The sequence below is a fragment of the Balaenoptera acutorostrata genome, chromosome 14 (genome assembly GCF_949987535.1).
Source record: "Balaenoptera acutorostrata chromosome 14, mBalAcu1.1, whole genome shotgun sequence".
NCBI lineage: Eukaryota > Metazoa > Chordata > Mammalia > Artiodactyla > Balaenopteridae > Balaenoptera > Balaenoptera acutorostrata.
The window spans coordinates 51,779,261-51,802,056 of NC_080077.1; the positions used below are offsets into that span (position 1 = coordinate 51,779,261).

General features: G+C 42.7%; 1 protein-coding gene across 5 annotated transcripts in view; it reads right to left on the bottom strand.

The window, feature by feature from the left end:
• ARMC2 (armadillo repeat containing 2) overlaps positions 1–22,796 on the bottom strand; it is a 258,731-nt gene that overhangs the window by 69,473 nt on the left and 166,462 nt on the right. For 4 of the 5 annotated variants that reach the window (XM_007190659.2, XM_057528083.1, XM_007190660.2 and 1 more), the window contains 3 exons: positions 22,047–22,218; positions 14,990–15,194; positions 1,524–1,600 (listed from right to left, as the gene is read on the bottom strand). In XM_007190659.2, the coding sequence (XP_007190721.2) occupies positions 1,524–1,600; positions 14,990–15,194; positions 22,047–22,218 (454 nt within the window). The remainder of the gene's footprint in view (positions 1–1,523; positions 1,601–14,989; positions 15,195–22,046; positions 22,219–22,796) is intronic. The other variant, XM_057528084.1, reaches the window with a different exon arrangement.

Below are 22,796 nucleotides of genomic sequence, written 5' to 3' on the forward strand. Positions count from 1 at the left end.
GCCTTTGGAAAGGAAAGGCCCTCGTAGGCCCTTCTGAATGTTTCTGAGACTTGTTTCTTCTCAGAACAGAAGTTTGCCAGACACCGTGGTGTAAGTCTGCTTTCAACCCTCTCCCAGGAACCCCTGTGCGAGCAGGGGTGTCCGGCTACGGCCTTTCGCCTCACACACCTCCTCCAACTCTGCTCTCCACAAAAACCCCATTTTATACACTAACCCAGCTTCTACCCTAGAAACTGAAGCCTGGAGTCATGTGACTACTTTTTAAGATCCACAGATGACAAATAAATACAGTTTGTCTCAGTCCTGGGCAACAACCCATTTAGAAAGCACTTTCATCTAGGTTCACAGTTTGCTAAATATAAAAATTATGATTCAACAGGAAATTGGGTAAGTCAAGCAGAAATTTCAGCATGTTTTTGAAGATTCTGCTGTCTCAGTTGTTATAGTTCTTAACCGCAGCTTCGAGTTCTGGACACAAAAACTTGACACAATGTTTATTGGCTGCTGTTTTTAGCATGTACACGTAAGATGCTTAGCAACAATGCTGATGCGGAAATCAGTCTATCTAAGATTTTCCTGAGTACTACAGAAATTCCCACTGGTCACAAAAGTCATTTGATTGATAAGAAATTAGTTCTGAAGGTAATAAAATATTTTTGAACTGAATATTAGTTTGGTTTCATAAAAGTTCATGTGCACCAAAAAAAAGTATGAAGAACATAACAAACACCTGTGTACCCACAAATAGTTTGGTCAAATACCAACTGTATTTTCATTCTCCTCCTTATTTCAAAGGAATAAACATTACAGATATTGTTAATGCTCTCTGTGTGCCTACCCCGTCCATTCCCCTCCCCAGGGGTTACCACCACGCTAAATTGAATGATTATTTTTATCATGCTTGACTTTACATGTTTACCACATAGAGCTGTAACCATAAACAACACATGTCATTGTTTTTCCAACTTAATTTTTTCATGTAATGTTATGTTTGTAGTCATTTCATTCAATATTATAAATGTGCTCTGGTTCATTTTTCTAACTGCTATGTTCCATTGTATGAATACATTTTGTAGCATTTCTAGCCTGTGATTTATATTGTTATATACTTTCTCAAACAGTTTAAAGTTGCAAAGGGCTGATTTCATATAGTTAATATAGTTTCATTTAAGGGAGCCATGATTTTGACTCAAGTATTGAACTTAAGAACAATGTGGATGTCAAGTTTTGCAATCTTCCAAGTGCTTTTACAAAATAATTTCTGTGCAGTTGTTAAGATTGTAATCTACAGATGTTTGAGGCACTAGAGCTGGGTAACGGTAAGAGTGCTAAGACTGTTGTGAAAATAATAAAAATTTATCAAAATAAATGCTGACGTGTGACCAAGCTGGACTAAGTTCCTGGAATTTTCAAAGAGTGAGCCAACATCAGACATCTTTAGTGCAAATGATTATCCTACAGACGGAGATTCTGAGGATAAGACGAAGGAGTGCTGGGGACCTCTAAGAACACGGGAGCCTCACCTGTTTTGGTGTCTAGCCTGCTCCGGTCTGAGCTTCGGGAGCATAAGGAGGCCCTTGAACGCCTCTTCCCCTGGTCCCTGGGAGGAAGAGGAATACACACAACACTCAGCACAAAAGCCAAAGCAGTTCTCTTTTTGTAAGTGTCAAGAGTCAAGAGTTGGCTAAATATAATTTCTGAAGAAACCAGAAATGGAGTTTGGTACTCCATATCTCATTTAAATCAACCTCTGATTTTCAACTGAGATTTGTCTTTTAAAGACAAGTCAGATTTGCTTTACAATATGAAATACAGCTACTAGAAAGAACAACAAAATAAATCCAAAGTTTATTTTGCAAATCAAAAAAACTGATTAAGGATCTACACCACAAGAGGTCACTGTTGCAATAAGAAAGAACTCTGGTATGCTTGAATCACAAAAGCCTAGTAGTGGTTAGGGGCTGGGAGAGACCTCTTTCTCTCACACTCTGGTACACACGTGCTGCAGGCAAGAAGACTGTTCCCAAATTGGTCAGATGTGGCAAGGATCACACGGCAGGGTCAGATCTGGAACCCACGTCTCATTTTTCCAACTCACTGCTCTTTCCACCAAATCACTAAGTCTCCTGTCTCCATTTTATAATTTTAAAATTAATTAAATTAATATTCTCTAAAAAAAATTTTTTTAAAGAAATATTTGACATGATAAAAAAATCGAAGGTAAATTCAAGCAGTCCCCAGATGACAAATATTTTGTGTTTCGAATGAAAATTTGGTGGCTGGCCAACAGCAGGATTATATGCCTGGGTTTGGTTTTGTTTTGAAGCTTATATACAACGTAGAGATGGTCTATGAAGGACATAACTTCTCTTTAGCTAGAGCTGATACTTAAAACACTTACATTTAAATATCTGTACAAAATTCCAAGGTTAAAAAAAAAAACTACTGAGAGAATAATAGTGCAAGTTTTACAACAAAAATTTCATTTTTACCATCAAATATAATATTTGCCACAAAAATCATAAAGAATGCACACTCATGTGGCCAGGGTCACCCATGAACATCTGTGGCTGTCCACTGCTCCTGCTTCCTGTGTAGTGAGATCCGCAGCAAATGTTCAGTGCTGTGTCTTGGCCCTTGGCCTTGACTACTGCCCCAAGAATTCGTTTCTCCAAATATCGTTTTTTCCATAAACATTTCCTTTTTTAAAAAAACACTTGATTTAACACTTCCTTTTATCGTACAATAGAGAAAAGATCGAGTTACTCTCCCCAAAAGGGTCTAATTATTTAATACTCTGAAACAATTGGTTTATTTTTATATACAGTAAAATCATAGATCTGGTAGCAAGATGTTCTGGCCAATCCAAGAAAGAAATGGGGATGGGATCCTTTCTGTCAACACTCTCAGAGTAGAGATGCAAATGGAGATCTCAAAGAAGACAGAAATAAAGAAAATCAACTCTATGAAAAGGTAAAATACCAAAAGTGTGGCAGGGTGTAAGGCCAAGGAAGTTCCCAGACTTCAATTCTAGAAATAACAAGAAAGTTTGAGGACCATAGAGACAAGCCTTTCTTTTCATTATGGTCCTAAACAGCTACTGAAATCAAGCAGGATAGTTTACATCTAATGCAAGTCCCTGATCCATCCTCCCTGAGGACATGGCCATGATGAGGCTGCCTCCGTAAATACCACATTTGTGTGTCCCCGTTTGGAGGGGCGGTTAAGAAGGGGCCTTCTTATCAAATACCAAACCTTGACAGCGCTCGGTCCTACCGGTTCTCAAGAAGAGCACAGGGTTGGCATCCACTAATCCTCTGTGTGACCATCACGGTACAGTGGTTGAGTGTGCAGGCTCTGGACCCAAACTACCTGGGGTCAAATCCTGGGTCCAAGTATTGTCAGCCATGTGGCCTTGGTAAGTTACTTAACCTCTTGGCCTTGTTTTCCTTTTCTTAAAATGAGGGCAATGCCTCTACTTAGCACAGTGACTGGTACGTTTGAAGAACTTAATAAATTGGCAATATTCTTTTTCTCTTTTGTTCCGAGTCAACAAGCACCTGTCTGAGCAGCCCAGTGCTGGGTGTTACTGTGATAAAGAACGTGTAAGACATTGCCCAGAAGTTTAAAATCTACTTTGAGGAACTAAGGAAGTTTTTGTTTTTTTTTTTAATGGAAAATTCTAATGGATTCTCTAGTCAAATACTAGAACGTGAAATTCAGCAGGTGACAAGGACCAGAGGGACGCTGAGGAGGAAGTGATCACTGAGAGGGAGAAGTGGACCACAGGGTGGGACTTAAAAGGATAAAAGTCAAACCAACAAATGACAACACTGCTCTCAGTGGGGGGAGTAGCATGAGTGAAGGTAAAGAGGCGCATGAGAAGCCTGGTGGGTAGGGTAAGGGGGTAATTGCACAGGGCCAGCAATTTAGCAATAGGTTTCTGCTGGCAGGTATCAGGAACAGCCGTCTGAAACTTCGGGTTGGATCAATGGACCCAATTAGATGGGCAATAAGGATCTGTCCTAGGTTCTTATACGAGGAAATGGTGAGATTTGGAGTTATGTGATGACGAAAGTATTTAGGAGACTTGGAGGGAGGTAACAAGGACTAATTCTTTGAAGGTGATAGTGGGACTGGAGAATAGGAACAAATTCAAGAGACCCTATAAATGAAAAGTTGATAGGACTCGGTGGATGATTTCAGGCAGAAGAAAGATGAAAAGGCAGACCTGGAGGAACAGGACAGCAGGGTTGCCATAACAGAAATGGGGAGGTTAGGGAGCAGCACAGTTTGAGGGGTAAAGCAGGTCTCTGTTTTGCCATGTTGAGTTTCTGATGAAAAACGGAGCATCAGCAAAGGAGACGTGGAAATCAGGAAAGGAGCTCCGTTAAAAGTCAAAGCAGGACACTGGGACTAGAGTTATCAGAAGAGTGGCTCAAAGACCAGAATCTCAGGACACGGCCTTGTCTCAGATAGTCACAGGTAAAGGACAGAAACAGGAAAAGGAGTCCAAAGCAAGAAGACAGAGAAAATATGCTCTCATGCAGTCCAGCATGTTGAGAAAGTGAGCATGACTGACAGGTCCAGGAAGATGAGGACGGAGGAAGAACTGTCCAGTCTGGCGAGGGTAAGCCTAACAGGGTTTCCGTGGAGCAGTGCAGCTCAGGACCCACAGAAAGCATGAAGCGGGGAGAGAGGCATCCAGAAAAGAAATTCCCTCTCTGCTAAAGACTAGATGCCCTTGTACTCAAAGAAGAACTGTCTCACTGTAACTTCTACCCATTGATCTTGGTTCTACTAATGAAACAAATCTTTATCCTTCTTCCTCTTGACCATCCTTCAAATATTTAAGTATGTCGTGGTCACCATTTAAGTTCATCTCCTATGGCTTAAATCCTATGGTTCCGCCACTTCTTAGCTGTGTGACCTCGGGTTAAGTTTTTAACCTAAGCTTTGGTTTCCTTATCTGCATATGAAGGGGTGGTAAATAACAGTGCCCCTCAACGTAAGGCTGTTGTGAGGATTAAACGACGTGACGTGGAATCGCTTAGCACAGTTCCAGGCACACAGTAAATACTCAGCAAGTGTTTACTATTATCATGGCTGTCATCACTGTTGTCATTAACAAACTCCAGCCCCTTCAACTGTTCCTCATCAAATCTCTTCGTCAGCCTGTTCAGTTACTCAGAGTGAGTGTCAGTTTGTCTGGAACCCAGCACTGAGCTAAAGGTATGGCCTGAGGAGCAAAGAGGAGAGCTTCTAAATGATGCAGCCTAAAACGGCGTGAGCGGTTTTGGTGGTCACATCACGGTGTTGGTCAGTTCTCGTCTTTTCTTCCATATGCAGCTAAAGGCAGATTGCCCCCATCTATGTTGGACTCCTTCTTATTAAATTTCAGTGTTATACTTGGCAAAGGGTTTCTGTCTATTAAATGTTTCTAGATCTTGATTCAATCATCCAGTATAATTGTTCTTCTTCTCAGCTTTCTGTTCCACGCTGTTAAAGACCATAAATAAATTTTTTTTGGAATATCTTTTGATGTATCAAGAATAAAACAATTCCAGAAAATATTCTTTAAAGCTCTTTTGTGAAATCCTTCTTAAAGCCAGAATAAGACCATTTCATTAGGATATCTTCATCTACAAATAACAGAAACCTAATTCTAACTGACTTAAACAGTAAATGGAAGTTATTGGCTCATGTAACCCAAAAGTCAAGCACTAGGGGTGGGTTTTAGGTGTGGTGTGATCAGGGCACTGGCTCCATCTTTCTGCAATTCTCTTAGCTCTGCCCTTCCTCTGGTTCCATCTGTAATCAGGTTGGAGTCCTGAGGAAAGCATAGTGGGTATGGCACTCCCAGGTCTCTCTGCTGTAGCCCACATGTTTCAGAGCAAAAACAAGGTCCTCTCTTCCCAATCATTAACAAGAGTCCCACCTTTCACTCTGAACAACCAGAACCAAGCTCTGTAGCCAAGGCAACGTCATACACTGACTGAGTTACTAATGCCCATCCATGCATCAGTCACATTGGCCACATCTACTTCTGGATCATTTACACTCCAAAGAAAGAAAAGTATATTTCTTTAAAAGTATTCCAGGGGCTTCCCTGGTGGCGCAGTGGTTGGGAATCTGCCTGCTAGTGCGGGGAACACGGGTTCGAGCCCTGGTCTGGGAGGATCCCACACGCCGCGGAGCAACTAGGCCCGTGAGCCACAATTACTGAGCCTGCGCGTCTGGAGCCTGTGCTCCGCAACAAGAGAGACCGCGATAGTGAGAGGCCTGTGCACCGCGATGAAGAGTGGCCCCCACTTGCCACAACTAGAGATAAGACCTCACACAGAAACGAAGACCCAACACAGCCATAAATTAATTAATTAATTAATTTTTAAAAAAAGTATTCCAAAATTCAGATTTTGCTATAATTCAGACAGTTCTTCCAATTAGTATGACTGAGGTTCTTTAGTCAGGGGTCGGCAACTCTTTCTTAAAGAGCCAGACAGTATATATTTCACACTTTGTGGGCCAAGTGGCAAAACAGAGGCTATTAATGCAGGTACTTTTGTAACCATTTAAAATGTAATGATTTTTAAATACAGAAAAAAATTCTTGGCTTAAGGGCTGTAAAACAAACAAACAAACAAACAAACAAACAAACAGATGGCTGGCCAGATCTTGCTCCAGGGCTATAGTTTGTTGACTCCTTCTCTGGAGCAATAGCTAAAAAGATATTAAGAAGCAGACTAAATGGTAGGATTTAGAATTTAAAAAAATATATAATAAATTTATTTCCATTTGGTAAAAAATTACATGTAAAAAAATGGAAAAGGAAATTTTAAAGGATATATATGATAAAAAGAAATTTAGGAAATTTAAGCTAACATTTTCCTTGACCTAAGAAGATGACACTTCACTTTTAGAATTAGATTCAAGTTGTATAGATTCAAGTCAGGTAGTAAATATCTTAGGCTCTGCAGTCACTCAGTCTCTGTCACAACTACTCAGTTCTGTGGCTATAGTGTGAAAGCAGCCAGGGACAGTAGGTAAATGAATGGGCGTGGCTGTGTTCCAATAAAACTTTATTTACAAAAACAGGTAATAGGCTGGATTTGGCCCATGGGCCTTAGTTTGCTGGCCCCTGCTTTGCAGTCTCTTTGATTTTTTTTACTGCAATTTAAGAATACCACCACCAAAAGGTGGTGGTCCCTTTATCATGTCTTCTTAGCCTGAAACACCAGATACACAGTTTCGAGACATTAGCACTCTGTCTTAATAACTAACACTAAAATAGAATTCGACTTAAATGGTTAAATAGAAACACAGTGAAATTAAAGAACATGATTTTAAAGGAATGGTCCTAAGATCAAAATTTTGATAAAGTCCTCCAAGGTAACCATAGCATTGGGTTGGTGGTCCAAGATTTAAAATATACATTTTTAAAGATTATGCATATATTCTTGTACCTTTTTCAATGATCACTAACTGGTTATTACTCAAGTTCTATATGCAGAAACTTGATTAGACACTGCTTTGTAGCTAACCACATTAGCTTAACTTAGTTAGGCTTAAATTCCCTTAGCTTAGAGTAAAAGCCCACAGTTTCACACTCCCCTTCACCTTCACAGCTCCAGTTTCAAGGCGCCTCACGTGAAGAGCACTGTAACTTTTCACCGTGGCAGCTACGGGTACTTCAGCACAGGGGAGAGTTGCTGGCACTACCCTCTTCCGTGGCGTTACTGTGGAAATGATTCCACACCGGTTTCCATGATCTGCTCTCCATCCCAATGTCCTAGTGGGCTGCTCCAGCTCACACGTCGCCATCTCCCACCAGAACTGCTACTGCTCTCCCGTCTCCAATCTTCCTTCACGCGGCTGCCAGCGTCTCTCTCCTGAAAACCTCTCAGCGCTCCACGTAGTCTACAGCCTCAGGACCCATGCTTCCGCTACACTGGGCCATCTGCCTTTCTGTGAACCTGCCACCACCAAGTCAAATCCCCCCTCTGCTTATGCTGTTCCTTTAGCAAAGAACACAGAGCCCCACCTCTATTGAAAACCAGCCACAAGGGGCATCCCAAACTCCACAGACCCCAGGAAACCTTCCCTGATCTTTAAGTCAGAGTTAGGTGCTCTCACCTCTAAACTCCCAAGGCGCTTTCTTTCAATTATCCTTTCATTCCTCCAGCATTAGAGTCAATCATTGAACAGTGCTTCTAAAACTCTGTGTGAATTCAAATCACTTGGATACCTTGTAAAAATGCAGATTCTAATTCAGCAGGTCTGGGGTGGAGCGTGAGATCCTGCATTTCTAACAAGCTCCCAGGTGATACTGATGCTGCTGGTCTAGGAACCGCACTTGAGCCTCAGAGCCTGACATGCTGGTAAGGTTCTCATGGACAGGGTCCATGTGTGTATCTCCCAACCCCGCTAGCGCAGGGCTTTGCTTATCAACAAATTCTTATCGAATGGAAGCTGTCAAATAAGGTGGGATTCTACAAAGTCATTTTGATCAATGACTGTCTTTTCCAAATGCAAACAGTTTCTCAGCCACATTTACTTAATTTCTTAAAAGAATAATGACTTCATTATTTTTGAAAAAATGATATATTTATTATTTTTTAAGGCCAGGCAATATAAGAAGCACAAAGAAGATTTAGAAAACCATCTAAGATCCCACCATCCAGAAATAAATATCGTTAATATGTGGCAAACATCATTCCAGACATATTTTGCATATATTCAGATGAAAAGATAAAAGAATGAAAGAACAGAAGGGCGACTTGGAGGGAAGGGCAGATAAAAGATACATATAAATGGGATCACACCATACGTGTCATTGTAATTAAAAAGTATGAAGTATAAAATTTACTTGAATATGACAGAGAAACAGAAATTGAGGTGAAACTGAAGGAATTGTAGAACTTCAGATGAATGGGTCTTCACAAGAGACATTAGTTTCTAAAAGATCTCTCTAAAGTTAAGAAAAGAATGAAAAACATTAGGAGGCTGAAATCACTCTTTTTTAACTATATATTTCAATTTCAGACTGTAGCTTCTGACAAATCTATTCCCTACTATGAAGTGAAGCAATTAGTACTCACACTTCCTCCCAAGTACCAGTTTTGGTTCTTTATGCTAATATTACACTGTCAAGGTTTCTGTTACGTAACCATCGTTTTCAGAGTTGTTTAGCTTTAATTCAGTATGAAAACAAAGTCAGTACTCACCATGAATGCTTTTACCATAGCTTCTCCATTTAAGTTCTGAATTTTGACTCATCATTTTGTTGTCAAAAAGTTTTCTAGAAAGTGCATGAGTACCATAGTCCCCAAATGCATTCGCATTTGAAAATGTCTGTTGCCTTTTTGCTGAAGGAACTTGGCTGGCAATATAATTCTTGGGTTATCCTTCTTGTACTTAGGACTTCATAAGCCTTACTCCACTGTCTTCTGGCACCGAGAGGAGCTCTAACAAAGCCAGAGGCAGCCTGCCTTTTTTTCCTTCTATGTGACTTGCTTGTTCAGCCTGATGGCCATAGGATACCTTCTCGCATTTACCCACCCAACCAACAATTACTAATGGAGTCTGTACTATGTACTGGGTAGTATTCCAGTGCTGAGCACTATTGGAGATGTCTTAGTGTGGATTATTCCATATCAAATTTTGTTGGGACATGATGTGTCCATTTGAGCTTCAGATTCAAATCTTTATTTCAGAAAGTTGTCTTCTATTATGTTGATATTTTTCTTTTCGTTATCTCTGCCATTCTCAGTGGGTTGTTGTGAATATTAAATGAGTTAATACATGTAAATCACTTGGAAGAGTGCCTAGCACTTAGTCAAAGTAAGATGGGGGAGGGGGAGGGGGAGGACAAGGACGACTTTCCTCTTCAGGAATACAAGTGTCATTCCTTCCATACCCATCTCAATCTCTCTGATCATTTTTCTATTTTCTTATTCATTTCTTTATGTATTTCTTTATGTATGATTTCCTCTAGCTTATCCACCATGTCTGATTGCATTTTCAGCTGCTTTTATTCTCACTTTTAATTTCTAATGTGGCTTTTCTCTCCATGTTTATACATTTTTCTTTCATTTCTTTTTTGAGAAATGTGAGCATATTTTCATTCTTTATGTGGGCTTAAAATCTCTAATTTGAATTCTTATAACCCAACAAAGAGCTCTTTTCCTCTTTTTTTAAAAAGAGGGTAACAACATTATCTATAATTTCTTTGACACTATGGACAATTGTTTTAACTCTCCTTATTCTTGGAGGGTAGTTCCTTTTGCGATCCATTTCCTTCATCTGTCTTTTGTTATGTTCCTTACAAAGCCCATGCTCAAGTTCCATGTTAACTCTTGTGCTAACATTATTTATCTTGAAACAGAGCCATGTATTTGTTGAAGAATGAAAATGGTCCATGGAGGGAGAGAACTGGGGTTCTCAGTAGCTTCAACTTTAGTTTTCCTGAATATCCATCCACCAGGTCTGTTATTTTTCTTGACCTGCAGTGTGTGTTCCCTTGGTTTGTATGTACCAGGTTTCATGACTCACAGAAAAGCCCCTTTACAGGCTAGGTTCCTTGGGTTCTAATCTATCAAACTCCCTCCCCCGTAAACACACACACCAACTGGCTGGATCACAGGAAACGAGGAGAGCGTGTCACCCTCAGCTCCATTCCCCCCGTGTCACTTCACACTCTGGATCTTTTTCTTTTTTTTTTTTTTTGGCCGTGCCGCACAGCTTATGGGATCTTAGTTCCCTGACCAGGGATTGAACCTGGGCCCTCAGCAATGAAAACACGGAGCCCTAACCACTGGACCACCAGGGAATTCCCCACACTCTGGATCTTGAAGGGGGCCTCTACCGTGGCTTCCCCACTTCTCCTGTGGCCTGCCCACATCCTTAGATCTCATTTCTTTAATTCAAGACTACTGGATAGGGCTTCCCTGGTGGCGCAGTGGTTGAGAGTCTGCCTGCCAATGCAGGGGACACGGGTTCGAGCCCTGGTCTGGGAAGATCCCACATGCCACGGAGCAACTGGGCCCGTGAGCCACAATTACTGAGCCTGCGCGTCTGGAGCCTGTGCTCCGCAACAAGAGAGGCCGCGATAGTGAGAGGCCCGCGCACCGCGATGAAGAATGGTCCCCACTTGCCGCAACTAGAGAAGGCCCTCGCACAGAAACGAAGACTCAACACAGTCATAAATAAATAAATAAATAAATAAAAGAATGTGAATTTCTTTAAAAAAAAAAAAAAGACTACTGGATACACCTTTCTTAACTAAGAGACTCGCTTTTAGTGAGATTTGTTTCTTGCTCAAGTCTGAGGAGGTGTCTGCTCTCAAATTACCCCCTTGTCCTCATCTATATTTCATAAAGTCTAGCAGGTTAACTAGATTCTTTTGGTTGCAATATTCCAAGTGACATAAACCTAATCTTAAGTGCCATAAGCTGTTCCTGTCAAAATAAATCAATAAAGGAAAGAAGAAAGAAAGATTAAAAAAGGAAAGAAAAGAAAAAGGAAGGAAAGAAGGAAGGAAGGAAGGAAGAAGAGTGCAAGAGAGAGAGAAAGAAAAAGGAACATATTGGCTCATGAAACAGAGCAGTCTGCAGTGTGGATGGGGTGGCCTCAGGCACAGCTGGATCTAGGGGTTTATATGTCATTCTTGAACTCAGTCACTGTCTCCATTCCTCGGCTCTGTTTGTTTATATATCACTTCCCAGACAGACTCACCCTCCACAAGGCAATGAAATAGCCACTGTTGGCTATAAAGACAACATCATCTTTATAGTTTGTGAACCTGGAGAAAGAGCACTTTCCCCAAAAGCTTTGGCAAAAGTCCCAGGGAAGGATTCAACTGGTCTGGCTTGGATCATGTACCCACCTCTGAACCAACTGCTATCATTCCACAGCCTATAGTGAGTGCTGGGAGGAGATGGAACTGAAGGAGCACAGTTTTTCCCACTTTATAGATTAGAAAACTGACCCCCTGAAAGTGTTCAGAGACTCGTCAAAGAACATACAGCTGAATCAAGTGGCTGAGAGAGAACCAATCCTAAATCCACAGACTCTGGCCCCCCAACAAAGAGTTCTTGACTCTCCACAACTGACTGCTGTTGGGCTTTCCTCCTAAAAATCACATTTCCAAACCACGAGAGTTTGAACAATATTTATACAGAAAGCCTTAAAAGGTTTTAAAAAGCAGATGTATAAAGGGGTTCATCAGATAGAACCAGTGGATGGATGATGGATGGAGATATACACACATACATATTCTAATGGAAGCTATTTTCAAAACATATGGCAACATAAAGTAAGGGAAGACGGGGTGTTGCTAAGAGCAGGCCTGCCAAACCTTGACTGAATCCTCAAACGGACACATGGGCTGTCGTAATTGGCACGCTGTTTGAAGACGACAGTTCAATAAGGGCTAGAGGTTGCGTTCTCTTCTGGAAAGTTAGAGAGAGCTCCCTCCCCGCCCCTCGCCCACCTTGCTGGCAATGATGCCTTGCTTAGCAAGTCCTTTTTCCATCATGACCAGCATAAAGTTAAACTCCAGTCCATCCCAGGTCTGAGCTTATTCTAAATTAAAGGTTTCCCTAAAATCAACGTGGTTTCACTGAATTAAAACTACTCCTTTCTCTCCCTGGCCCAAGAAGCCCTGACATGAAGGTGGAGGCTCCCACCTCCAGGGTCCTTGCTGGACTGGCAGCAAGGACCCTGCGCTGGTCCTACCCAGCAAGGAACATGACCTCACTTCCTCTGTCCCCTTTACAGAAGCGGCTCACACTCCTTCTCAGCCCTCCACCCGCTGTCAGCTCCTGCTGCCCCCTTTTCCAGTTACGCAACCCCTTCCCTCCCTTCTCCTACCAGCCCAGTTCACTGACAAGAGTCTTCATTTTCCACTTGCTGGTGTAAACATGAAAACATGTGAATTGAGGGTAGGGCTTTAGCATCAAGACTGGGAATACTCCACTGAAGAGCAAAGATCATTTCTTGGAATTATTCACTTAAATGTTTACCAGAAACAACTATCAAGTGTTCCAGATTGATTCACAAATGTAATTAGTGAAAGAACTGCGAACAGTTTCCATTTTCTGGTTTGTTTTAATCCTACTGTATAAAAATATTTTGTGGGGGAATCACCTCAACAAAACTCCCATCCAACGATTCAAGGAGGTAAAGATTCCGAAAGCCAAAATGTTACTGGAAGTTAAACTTGCCAGGGTGTATGGCAAACTCAAAACAGACACAATCACTATATGATGCAAAAGCCATCCTAACAAGGCAAAAAGAAAACAATTAGTGCTGCCGCCTGTGCCTCATAATTTTGGACAGTCAGGAAGAAGTGCCTCCAGTCCCTAATTGATTTCTCCTTTGCTGTTCGTGGGATAAAATATGTAACTGAAAATGCCTTTGCTCTCCCAGACTGAGGAAGACATAATGAACCCTGGCTTGCCAGATTATTCTGCAACATCTGAAGGCTTGGGGAAAAAAAAAAAAAAAAAAAGAAAACAGCTCTTGTCTGGTTTTTCCTAGTCAACTTTAATTACTGTAAGGATGGGTGCAGCAAGATAAATGTTTCCTTTTCAGTTCAGTGCTGAAAGAAACACAAGTTTTCCTGCTGCCTTTTATGTTTAAGCTCTGAGGTCCGCAGCCTATTCTTATTCACTAACTGGAAAAGATTTGTCGCAATGGCTAGTTTGATGTTTTGTGCTCAACTCCCAAAGTCCCAATTTGAAGTCCTCTTCCACTTAAGGAGACATTTCATTTTTACTTTAATTTAAAAAATGTTCTGAATGCAAAGTGACATTACAAGGACTACTAGGTTGCCTAATATAAATTCTGTGTGTGCGAAGCTCTTCAGGCTGTGTCAGCAGACAAGGTCAGTTCAGCTAAACTAACCAGCTGCCAAGCAGCCAGTAAGGGTGGGAGGAGTTTTAAGCACACGACATGTGGACAAGCCAAAGTCAGACCCAAATCTAAGTGAGGGCAACAAGCATTTGGTCTTAAAATGGCCCACGGAATTTAATCTTGTTGAGCAAATTCGAACTGGGCAGTTGCCCACAATGACCCAATGGAAAGTCGTAGAAAAATATCTCTAACTGAGTGCCCCTGTCCAGTGCAAGACCTTCTGCCTATCTTAGCATCACTACTGGCTGGGACTGGAAAACAGAGCCTGCTCTATTCCCCACCTTGGTTCCCCAGTTAGTCAAGGCTTCTTTAGGAAAATACCAGTGTAAGAATTCACAGAGTCCATACAGCGAACATTCTCTACAACGTCTTAATATGGTAGGAAAATTGCTCCTCAATTTTCTAGGGGAAGCCTAGAAAGCCCTATACAGGAACACAGTATGAATTTAGGGGTTCCTAGATGGGATGGGGGTGAAAGGATCACAGACTGGGGTGAAAAAAGCCTTATCTAGGAACATGGTATGAAATACAGTAATCCTCAATCATTCATTTTATGAGGGATTAGTAGTGAGATATCATAGATAAGAGAAATCCATAGGACTCTCCTGTTTTAACTGTTAGTTTCCAAAATAAATATTCTAATCCAAGTTTCTACTGGAGAATAAAATAAATCAAGTGTCCACTCTTTGGTGGAGTCAACAACAGCGAACTAACCTAAAGGGAGGTAATGAGACATTCCAGCCCGGGCAAGAATCCCAAGTAACACAAACAGAATCATCAGTCATCACTCAAGGGCTCACTGGAACAGCCCAAATAAAGCAGAGACGTTATTCTGACAGTCCTATCAAAGCAGCATTTTGGCAGGTATGAATGTTTTCCTGAGGATTAAAGAGGGAGATGTAAAATCAACCCCATTCAGCTGTGAGAAGAAATCTCTCCTACTCATGCATCATTAACTTAAATTTTGTTTATATAAAAGGGGAAAATGCAAATCAATCATCTACATAAGACAGAGAGCAAACTGGTAACTGACATAGTTGTCCTGACCGGAAAGTTAAATGAAAAGAATACTGACCCTCCACTTCTGAGATGAGATGGCAAGGATGCTGTCCCTCTGAAAATTTCTTGCTCCTTGATTTCACCGAAGTCTCCGTCATACGTTAGCTGAAGTGGGTGACTCAAGTGGCCAATGGCATTTGATTCTGTTAAATAAATCCCAGGTATTTTCACCATAGAGTCCCCCATCATAACTGTTTCTTTGGATTCCACTCTCTTCTTTGCTGTAATAACCAAGGAAACGTTTTGTCAAAGCATTTCTGATTTTAGGAATCACTATCTTTCAATATTTTTTTCAATCCAAGAATTTATACAATTTTAAAACTACATATGACTTACAGTAATCAAGTCTGGAATTGTATTGATAAAACCTCCCTGAACATATGCAAGACCTCACCACTATTTTAGGTTTGACATCATCAATATAGCAGGTAAAAATGAATAGACTCTTAGCTCTATTAGCTTTGAGTCTACCAGTAGGTGAATACTCGAATTGAGGTTTATGAAATACCGAAGTCCACATAAATACTTCTGTGTCCCGTACCAATTCTTCTTCCTGAATTTGATCATGTTAGTAATTTTTCATTCAGAAATATTTACTGAGTGCCTTCCTGATGTCAGGCACTGTCCTAAGCACTTGGGATGCATTAGTGACAGAACAAAGATCCCTGCCCTCATAGGGCTTACATCCTAACAGTACACCTGTTTACACAATAGACAATAAGTAACAGACCATAATAAATGAAGTACATAAGATAACAAGTGCTATGGAAAAAAGCAAAAGTAGAAAAGTGGAGAAGGGTAAAAGGGGATTGGGAATTGGGGCAGGTAGCAATTTTGAACAGGTGGGCATGGCAGGCAAACCCTTACTGGAGGTAAGGCATCAAGCCATCAGATGATGAGGGACAGTATTTCCAGCAGAGGGGACAGCTGGTGCGGAGGCCCAAAGGCAGGAGTGTGCCTGGCATGCTCAAGTGGAGTGTGTGACGGGAGGGGGAGGAGAAAGGTGATCAGCGGAGCAGAGGCTGGCTCTTGGAGGCCCAGCAGACGACTCCCAGGCGGGGACACAGGAGGGCACTGAAACACTTAGAAGGCTTTCTAAAAAGGAATAAGATAGGGCTTCCCTGGTGGCGCAGTGGTTGAGAATCTGCCTGCTAATGCAGGGGACACGGGTTCGAGCCCTGGTCTGGGAAGATCCCACATGCCGCGGAGCAACTAGGCCCGTGAGCCACAACTACTGAGCCTGCGCGTTTGGAGCCCGTGCTCCGCAACAACAGAGGCCGTGATAGTGAGAGGCCCGCGCACCGTGATGAAGAGTGGCCCCCACTTGCCACAACTAGAGAAAGCCCTTGCACAGAAACGAAGACCCAACACAGCCAAAAAATAAAAATAAATAAATTAATTAATTAATTTAAAAAAATGACAAAAAAAAACAAGGCAGAAGAAAAAAAAAAAAAAGGAATAAGATAAAGTTGCAAAAAAGAAGTCCAGTCTCTGAACTGAAACACCTACTGTGTTTACGGCTACAGATCCTTAGACTTAAAATACAACACTGTTTCTTCATCAGCAAATTGACATTAGGAATAGCTTACCCACGATGCTGCTACTATACTCTAGTCCGTGATAAAATATGGTTTTCAAAGGGGCAAGAGGGATGAGCTTCATATAGAGAAATAGTTTTGCAAGCTTTTCCAAAATGACTCAAGGTTTCCTTTTCTGCACTTGAACCATCAAACCAATAAAAACCAACAATAACAAAACCACCTCGCCTGCTCCTCTGACTAAGCTCTGTGCTCTCCAAACACTGGATTTTACAACAGAAAGGAGCCTTAGAGATTGGCTAGCCTAACCTTCATTTTTCAGATGAGAAAATTGAGAACCCAAAAGGTAAGGTGACCAGTCTAAGGTCACAGAGCAGGTTCGGGGAGAGCCGGGACTGTATGGTGGGGAGAGCACGGGCTTGGCATTCCATCAGACTTGGGGTCAAGTACAGGCTGTGTGATGCAGGCAGCTCACTCAGCTTCTCTCCCCTTCCTCAAGTGGTCCCAAGTGATACGGCCTGGTAAAGTGACTTCCGTGGTGCTAGCACACTCAAAACCTAGAAGTTATGATCATTATTATTAATGGAACCCACGAATCCTGACTTCTAGTCCAGGGCTCTCTCCACAGCACCGGACAACCTTAAATATCTTTAGGACTGAATTACAAAGCACATACTTCATTTTAGATTACAAAGCATTGTTAGCCTGTCCCTGTATTTTAGTATTCGTTTCTTTCACTCCACAAGTATTTATGAAGCATCCACTGCCATGTGCCAGATGCCGTTCCAGGGGCTGGTGGTCCAGTGGTGAACTGAGAAGTCCCAGCCGCCATGGAGCTTCTGTTCTAGAGGGAAAAATGCAACCCTACTTGTGGACGGAGGAGCTGCAGCCCCTCTGTCTTCACAATCTACTGGAGCGAGCTGTCAGTTATTACTACAGCGAAGAGTGGCCCCGGGGCTCACTCTTACTCCTGCTGGATGTCCACCATTCAACTGAACATGAGTAACGATGCTCTGGGTCTCTCTGGAAAATATGTGCAGCATGCTGTACTAATTTTGTAACAGATCATGGTACACTTCAAAAGGATTCTACAACCAGTAGCCTTACCGTGTAGGAACTGTCCTGTTTCACAGATAGTTTCTTTGGCACTTACCATAGACTATGCCCCGTTTCAAGCTCTCGGGCTTCAAATAGAGAAAACCCCTTTTCCTACTGAAGTTGTTCAGTCCAGTAGGGGAAACAGAGAGGCAGATGCGTCCAGACAGAGATGCAGTACAGTGTGGTCTGCGCCAGGTAAGGACGAGTAAGAGAGCAGGGGAGTCCTGAGGGGTTGGAGTTGGTCAGGGAAAGATTCATAGAGAAGGTGGAGCCTGAAAAGCATTCCAAAGGGTTAACAGGAGGCCAAAACAAAGTTCTGAGAAAAGGGAACAAAAGTCTGGCGTGAGAGTCAGCTTCAAGTGTGTCCAAGCTGTACAGTCAAGCAGGGCCCCGTGCTTAGAAGGGCCCTGCACTTGGTTTAACGCTGTGCTGTTGCCATCTTGAAATTCTAAACAATTTTTGAACAAAGAGCTCCACATTCTCACTATGCACTGGGTCCAGCGAATTATACAGCAGAGACTGCATGAGGCATGAAACAGCAGGATGGGTGTGCGGAACTGCAAGGGTTCCATATTGCTGGTGCGCAGACCAGGGGCAGGGGGTGTAGGCAGACAAAGGAGAGGGGCGAGAAGGGCCTGAAATGTTAGGCTGGGGCAGAACTATGCACGCTGGACAGTGAAGACTTCATCCCCTGGACCAGGAGTCAGCAAACTGCAGCCCCACCAAATCTGTCCTGCCGCCTGTTTCTGTATAGCCTGCAAGCTAAGAATGGCTTTTATATATTTAAATGGTTGAGCAAAAAAAAAAAAAAAAAGAAATCAAAAGAACAATATTTTGTAACATGTGAAAATTACATGAAATTCAAATTTTAGTGGCCACAAATCAGTCTATGGTTGATTTCCTGCTGCAATGGCAGAGTTGAGTAGGTTGAACAGAGACTCTATGGCCCACTAGGTCTAAAATATTCACTCTCTGGCCCTTTACAGAAGAAGTTTGCCAACTTCTGCGCTAGGTCGGGTGTTCCCCAAAAGACAGATTCCACAGTCAAGCAGGTTTGTAAAATGCTGGGCTGAATTTAAATGAAACAGGTGACTTCACTAGATGGCCCTCCCCACCCTTTAATATGCTCACGTGCACTGTGGCTCTCCAGGAGGGAGAGGAAGTAGGCACACATTGAGCATAGGACCCTTCCTCCAAGGAAAAGCTATTAATATTTTTGCCAAAAGTGTTCCCTGGAACTGTTTAGCAAGCACTCCTTTAGGCACAGGGGGGCCTCTGAAAGGTTTTCAGCAAGAAGATGATGCAATCTAATTTTTATTTGCTTCCTGACCTCTTGTCCCTTATGGCACATGGAGAGAAAACCATCATCTTTCATGGCCCACTGGGATGAAGGGACAAGGCCCACTGCTCACAGCCATGTCTGCGTGGACGCTTGGTGCCCACGCTCTGCTGGCTGCTCCAAGGGCCAGGGTCCTTGTGTTGACCCACCTGCAGCCCCCCAGCGAGCGGGGGGTGGAGCAGGACAGGAGCACTGGACGACCAGGGACAAGGCAAGAGGTGATAAAAGCGGTACGGCAGTGGTGGGATGGAGAATACAGACCCGGGTATATTTAGGAAGCCCACATAGGAAGCCTGTCCGTGGTGGCTAAGATGACAGAGATCGTGAGAAGGTGGAGCCCGCACTGAGGTCTCCGTCCAGCTGGAGTAACAGGAGGTGGTGGGGGGGCGTTAGCAACACGGTCACCTCCAGCCAAAAACCCTATTTGAACACAAGCGATTAAACTGCTGGCCCTACGAACATGACGACACACATCTCTTCTTTCACTTTCTTCAAACAGGAATTCTAAACCTGCCACCGCACCCCCAGCCCTGCCTGGGGAGGTGTCAGCTACTAATGACTTCACACCAGGGGCAGGGACACTCCCTCTGTCTCAGTCTCCACCACAGGCCTTTATAGCCTGTTACCCAACAAAGGATACCTTTTCTAAACAATAGGGACTCTGAAACAAGCCCAGGGAGCTCCTGTACAAAGGACAAGGAGTCCAAGGCTGGAGCATTAGAATGGTTTTTTAAATTGGGTGATGTGTGCTTTTAAAAAGACAATGACTTTTTACTGCCTCTGTTTCCTGGGTGCTGACGCAGACCGCAGGGATGATGGGAGTGGTGAAGGGGGCAACTGCCAACAGGGTGGATGGAAGCACAGAAACAGAGATAAGCTTCGGCTGGTGGGGAAACATCTGTCTCTCCTGTCATCTTCACATACATGGCAACAGCTCAGCAAGCAGCAGGATTTTCAAATGGGAGCCACCGAGAGTTAAATGTGTGCAGCATTCAGGCTCAGAAGCAAGAACATCTGATAAACAACAGCTCTGCAACCCTCACTCCAGCTCTGCCATCCTGTTTACAAGAAGTGACCCTGGTCCTATCCGAGTCTGACCTCACCCTGCACCGTGGCTCCCGAGCCCATTGCCTCTCACCTTGGCAAGGACTCGGCTCCCATAAGTACCAATCCTTTCTGATGTAACTGGTCTGACTGGGGCCCTGGTGGTGCAACGTCTGAAAAGTTCCTCGGGTAAGTCTAAACGTGCAGCTACTATTAAGAAACAGAAATCAGATGATGTCTCTCCCGTGCTTAAACCCTGCCTTGGCTTTTCACTGCAGGAAGAATAAAGTCCTGGCCATGTCCCCGCTGGCCCGGCCCTGAATGGGCCCTGTGTCCTCAGCTCCCTCCCCCTTCCAGCCACATGGGCCTTGGGGTCCACCAGCCGAGTCTGCGTCCATCTCCGGCCTCAGCTTCAGCCTGGGCACTGTGTTTACAGATTTCCACCCGGCTGCCTTCTCCTCATTATTCACATTTCAACTGAGGCCACCTCCTCAAGGACACCTTCCAGAGGTGACACGATTCCTCCTGCCACAGTCACTCCCCAGCCCAGCATCTAGCTCACCTTCTTCTTAGCACTCAGAACCCAACTGTCTTACTTCTTGGCTTTCCAGTTTATTGCCTGTCTCCCCTCACAAGCTCTTTGCGGGCAGGACTCTGCTGGCCTAGACTGGTACCTGGCAGTTAGTAGGGGCTCAATAAATATCTGATTGACTGTTAGAAAAGAAACAAAAAGAAACAAATTGGGACATCAAGGTAAAGCAGATTGCCTAATTACACACTCCGTACGCCACTGAGGTGTGGCACGCACACCCTGCGCTGCCTCTGTCTTTTCCTTTCTCCTTGATTCTACCTCTTCAGCTGTGTCAGGGATCACTAGGGACCAGAAAGGAAAATGAGAGCAGTGGGCTGGGGAGACATGGGGATTGCAGATCATATCCCGGGCTAACGGGGCTGGGGACTACTCAGCTCAATCGCTCCCCAGGGGCTGCACAGAAAGCGGGCCCAGCGCTGCCAGATTTTCCAATTTTTCATAAAAAGTCATACATCTAGATTCTTCCATGAGATCTTCTACATTTAAATGTTGGTGACTAATTAAAAGAAAAGGCTTGTATGTCAAACAAGTAGGATCCTAAGGTAGTGGCTTGTAACTTTTGGGATCATCTTCAGATTATCTCCTCTCTCTGAGTGTAAACCTATCCCTCCTCTTCATCAATCCTGTTGACTGAAGGAGGGCCAATTCTATCAGCCCCTATTAAAGTGGATTTCTAACTTTGGGGGCTACATATAGTAATGATAAATTTGTAATATAAATATGATGTATAGTACACTTGTAACATGATCCTGAACACACATGTACGTGACTGAAGTAAAGTCCTTGAAGCCATACTAACATTTATTGTCTGCAATGTGCCCTGATATTTTCCATTCTATTTTATTCTACTTCATTGTTTTAAATGCTGGTGTGATCCACTAAATTGATTGTCATCCCACTAATGGGACATTTCCTACAGTTTGAAAAACTCTTAGTGTGCCCTGGACAGGGGGTGATTCCAATTATTGGGGGCATTCCTTAGGATTTGAGGTTTTTAGCTTCTCTGTTTCCAGGTTTAGATACATGCCAGCACTTCTGTGGCCACAGGATAAGCCCCATTCAACTTGTGCTAACATTTTCACATGGGATCAGAAAGGTATTTTCAAAGACCTGAGCTTAGTGTACGTTACATGAATCTTAAAGATGCCTAATGAAATTAACAACTTTTTGAACTCTAATTTAGAAATGATTTCCAATATATCAATAGGTGAACGCATTCATTAAAGAACACTTATCCTAATATTCTTTTTCTACCAAGTAACTTTTTTTTAAAAAACCTTATATTTAGGTATTCTTTATAAACACCCATAAAATGTTTCTTAACCAGCTTTTGCACAATATTAACTAAGTTAACATAAAAAATCATGTGCAGTTTGAAAAACATCATATAAAAATAACTCTTGTGTGCAAACTCAAGAAACATGCTTGCCCCCAGGTTTTAAAGGATGTTATGTGGCCTTACGCTGAGCAGGAGGAAGGGTCCTGTCTGGCAGAAGAGCCCCCTGCGAGGCCGCCCTGAGTAAGCACGCCCGGGCACTGCTTATCCTTCTAATCTTCGCAGGGTCCACTGAGGGTTTTGGAAAGGAAGGGCAGGGATCCTCTTCTGTGGCAGGAGATGCTGGAGCTTTTGGTTTCTGGAAAGAGATTTTTTTAAATGACTGGCATGAGTTTGTCTTGAGTAAGACTCACCACCCGGAGCTGGCCCTGACACTTCCAGAGGAGCAAAGGGCTTCCTGCCTGGCTTCTCCCCAGCCCCGTGGTACTCCGTCTCATTGGCCCACCTTACTTAATGAGTAGGTATATAACACTTCTTCATTTTTTTGTCAATTATATTGTATGAAATACTCTACTGTCCTGCTTAGTGTATTTGAAAAAAAAAGGTTTACCCATGTCAGCAAACAGATCTCTATAAGAGACTATAAAATATGGTATAGTACATTCAACATACTTTGTAAATTTTTGTGTTCGATTCAGCTCAGAAAACATTTATTGGGCACCCATATGTGCCAAGAACTGTGTGGAATTTAAATACTACCCTTATATATTTTGGACTCGACAGAAGTATCTTTTTAATGATATAAAAAATTTTTAATAATGTAGATTAAAAAGTCACAAAACATAAGAGCAATAAGTAGTCTTGGACTTACTATATGAAAATGTTTTATTTGCTACATCTCAAAAATTCTATGCTGATACCCTTAGAAAAGGGACA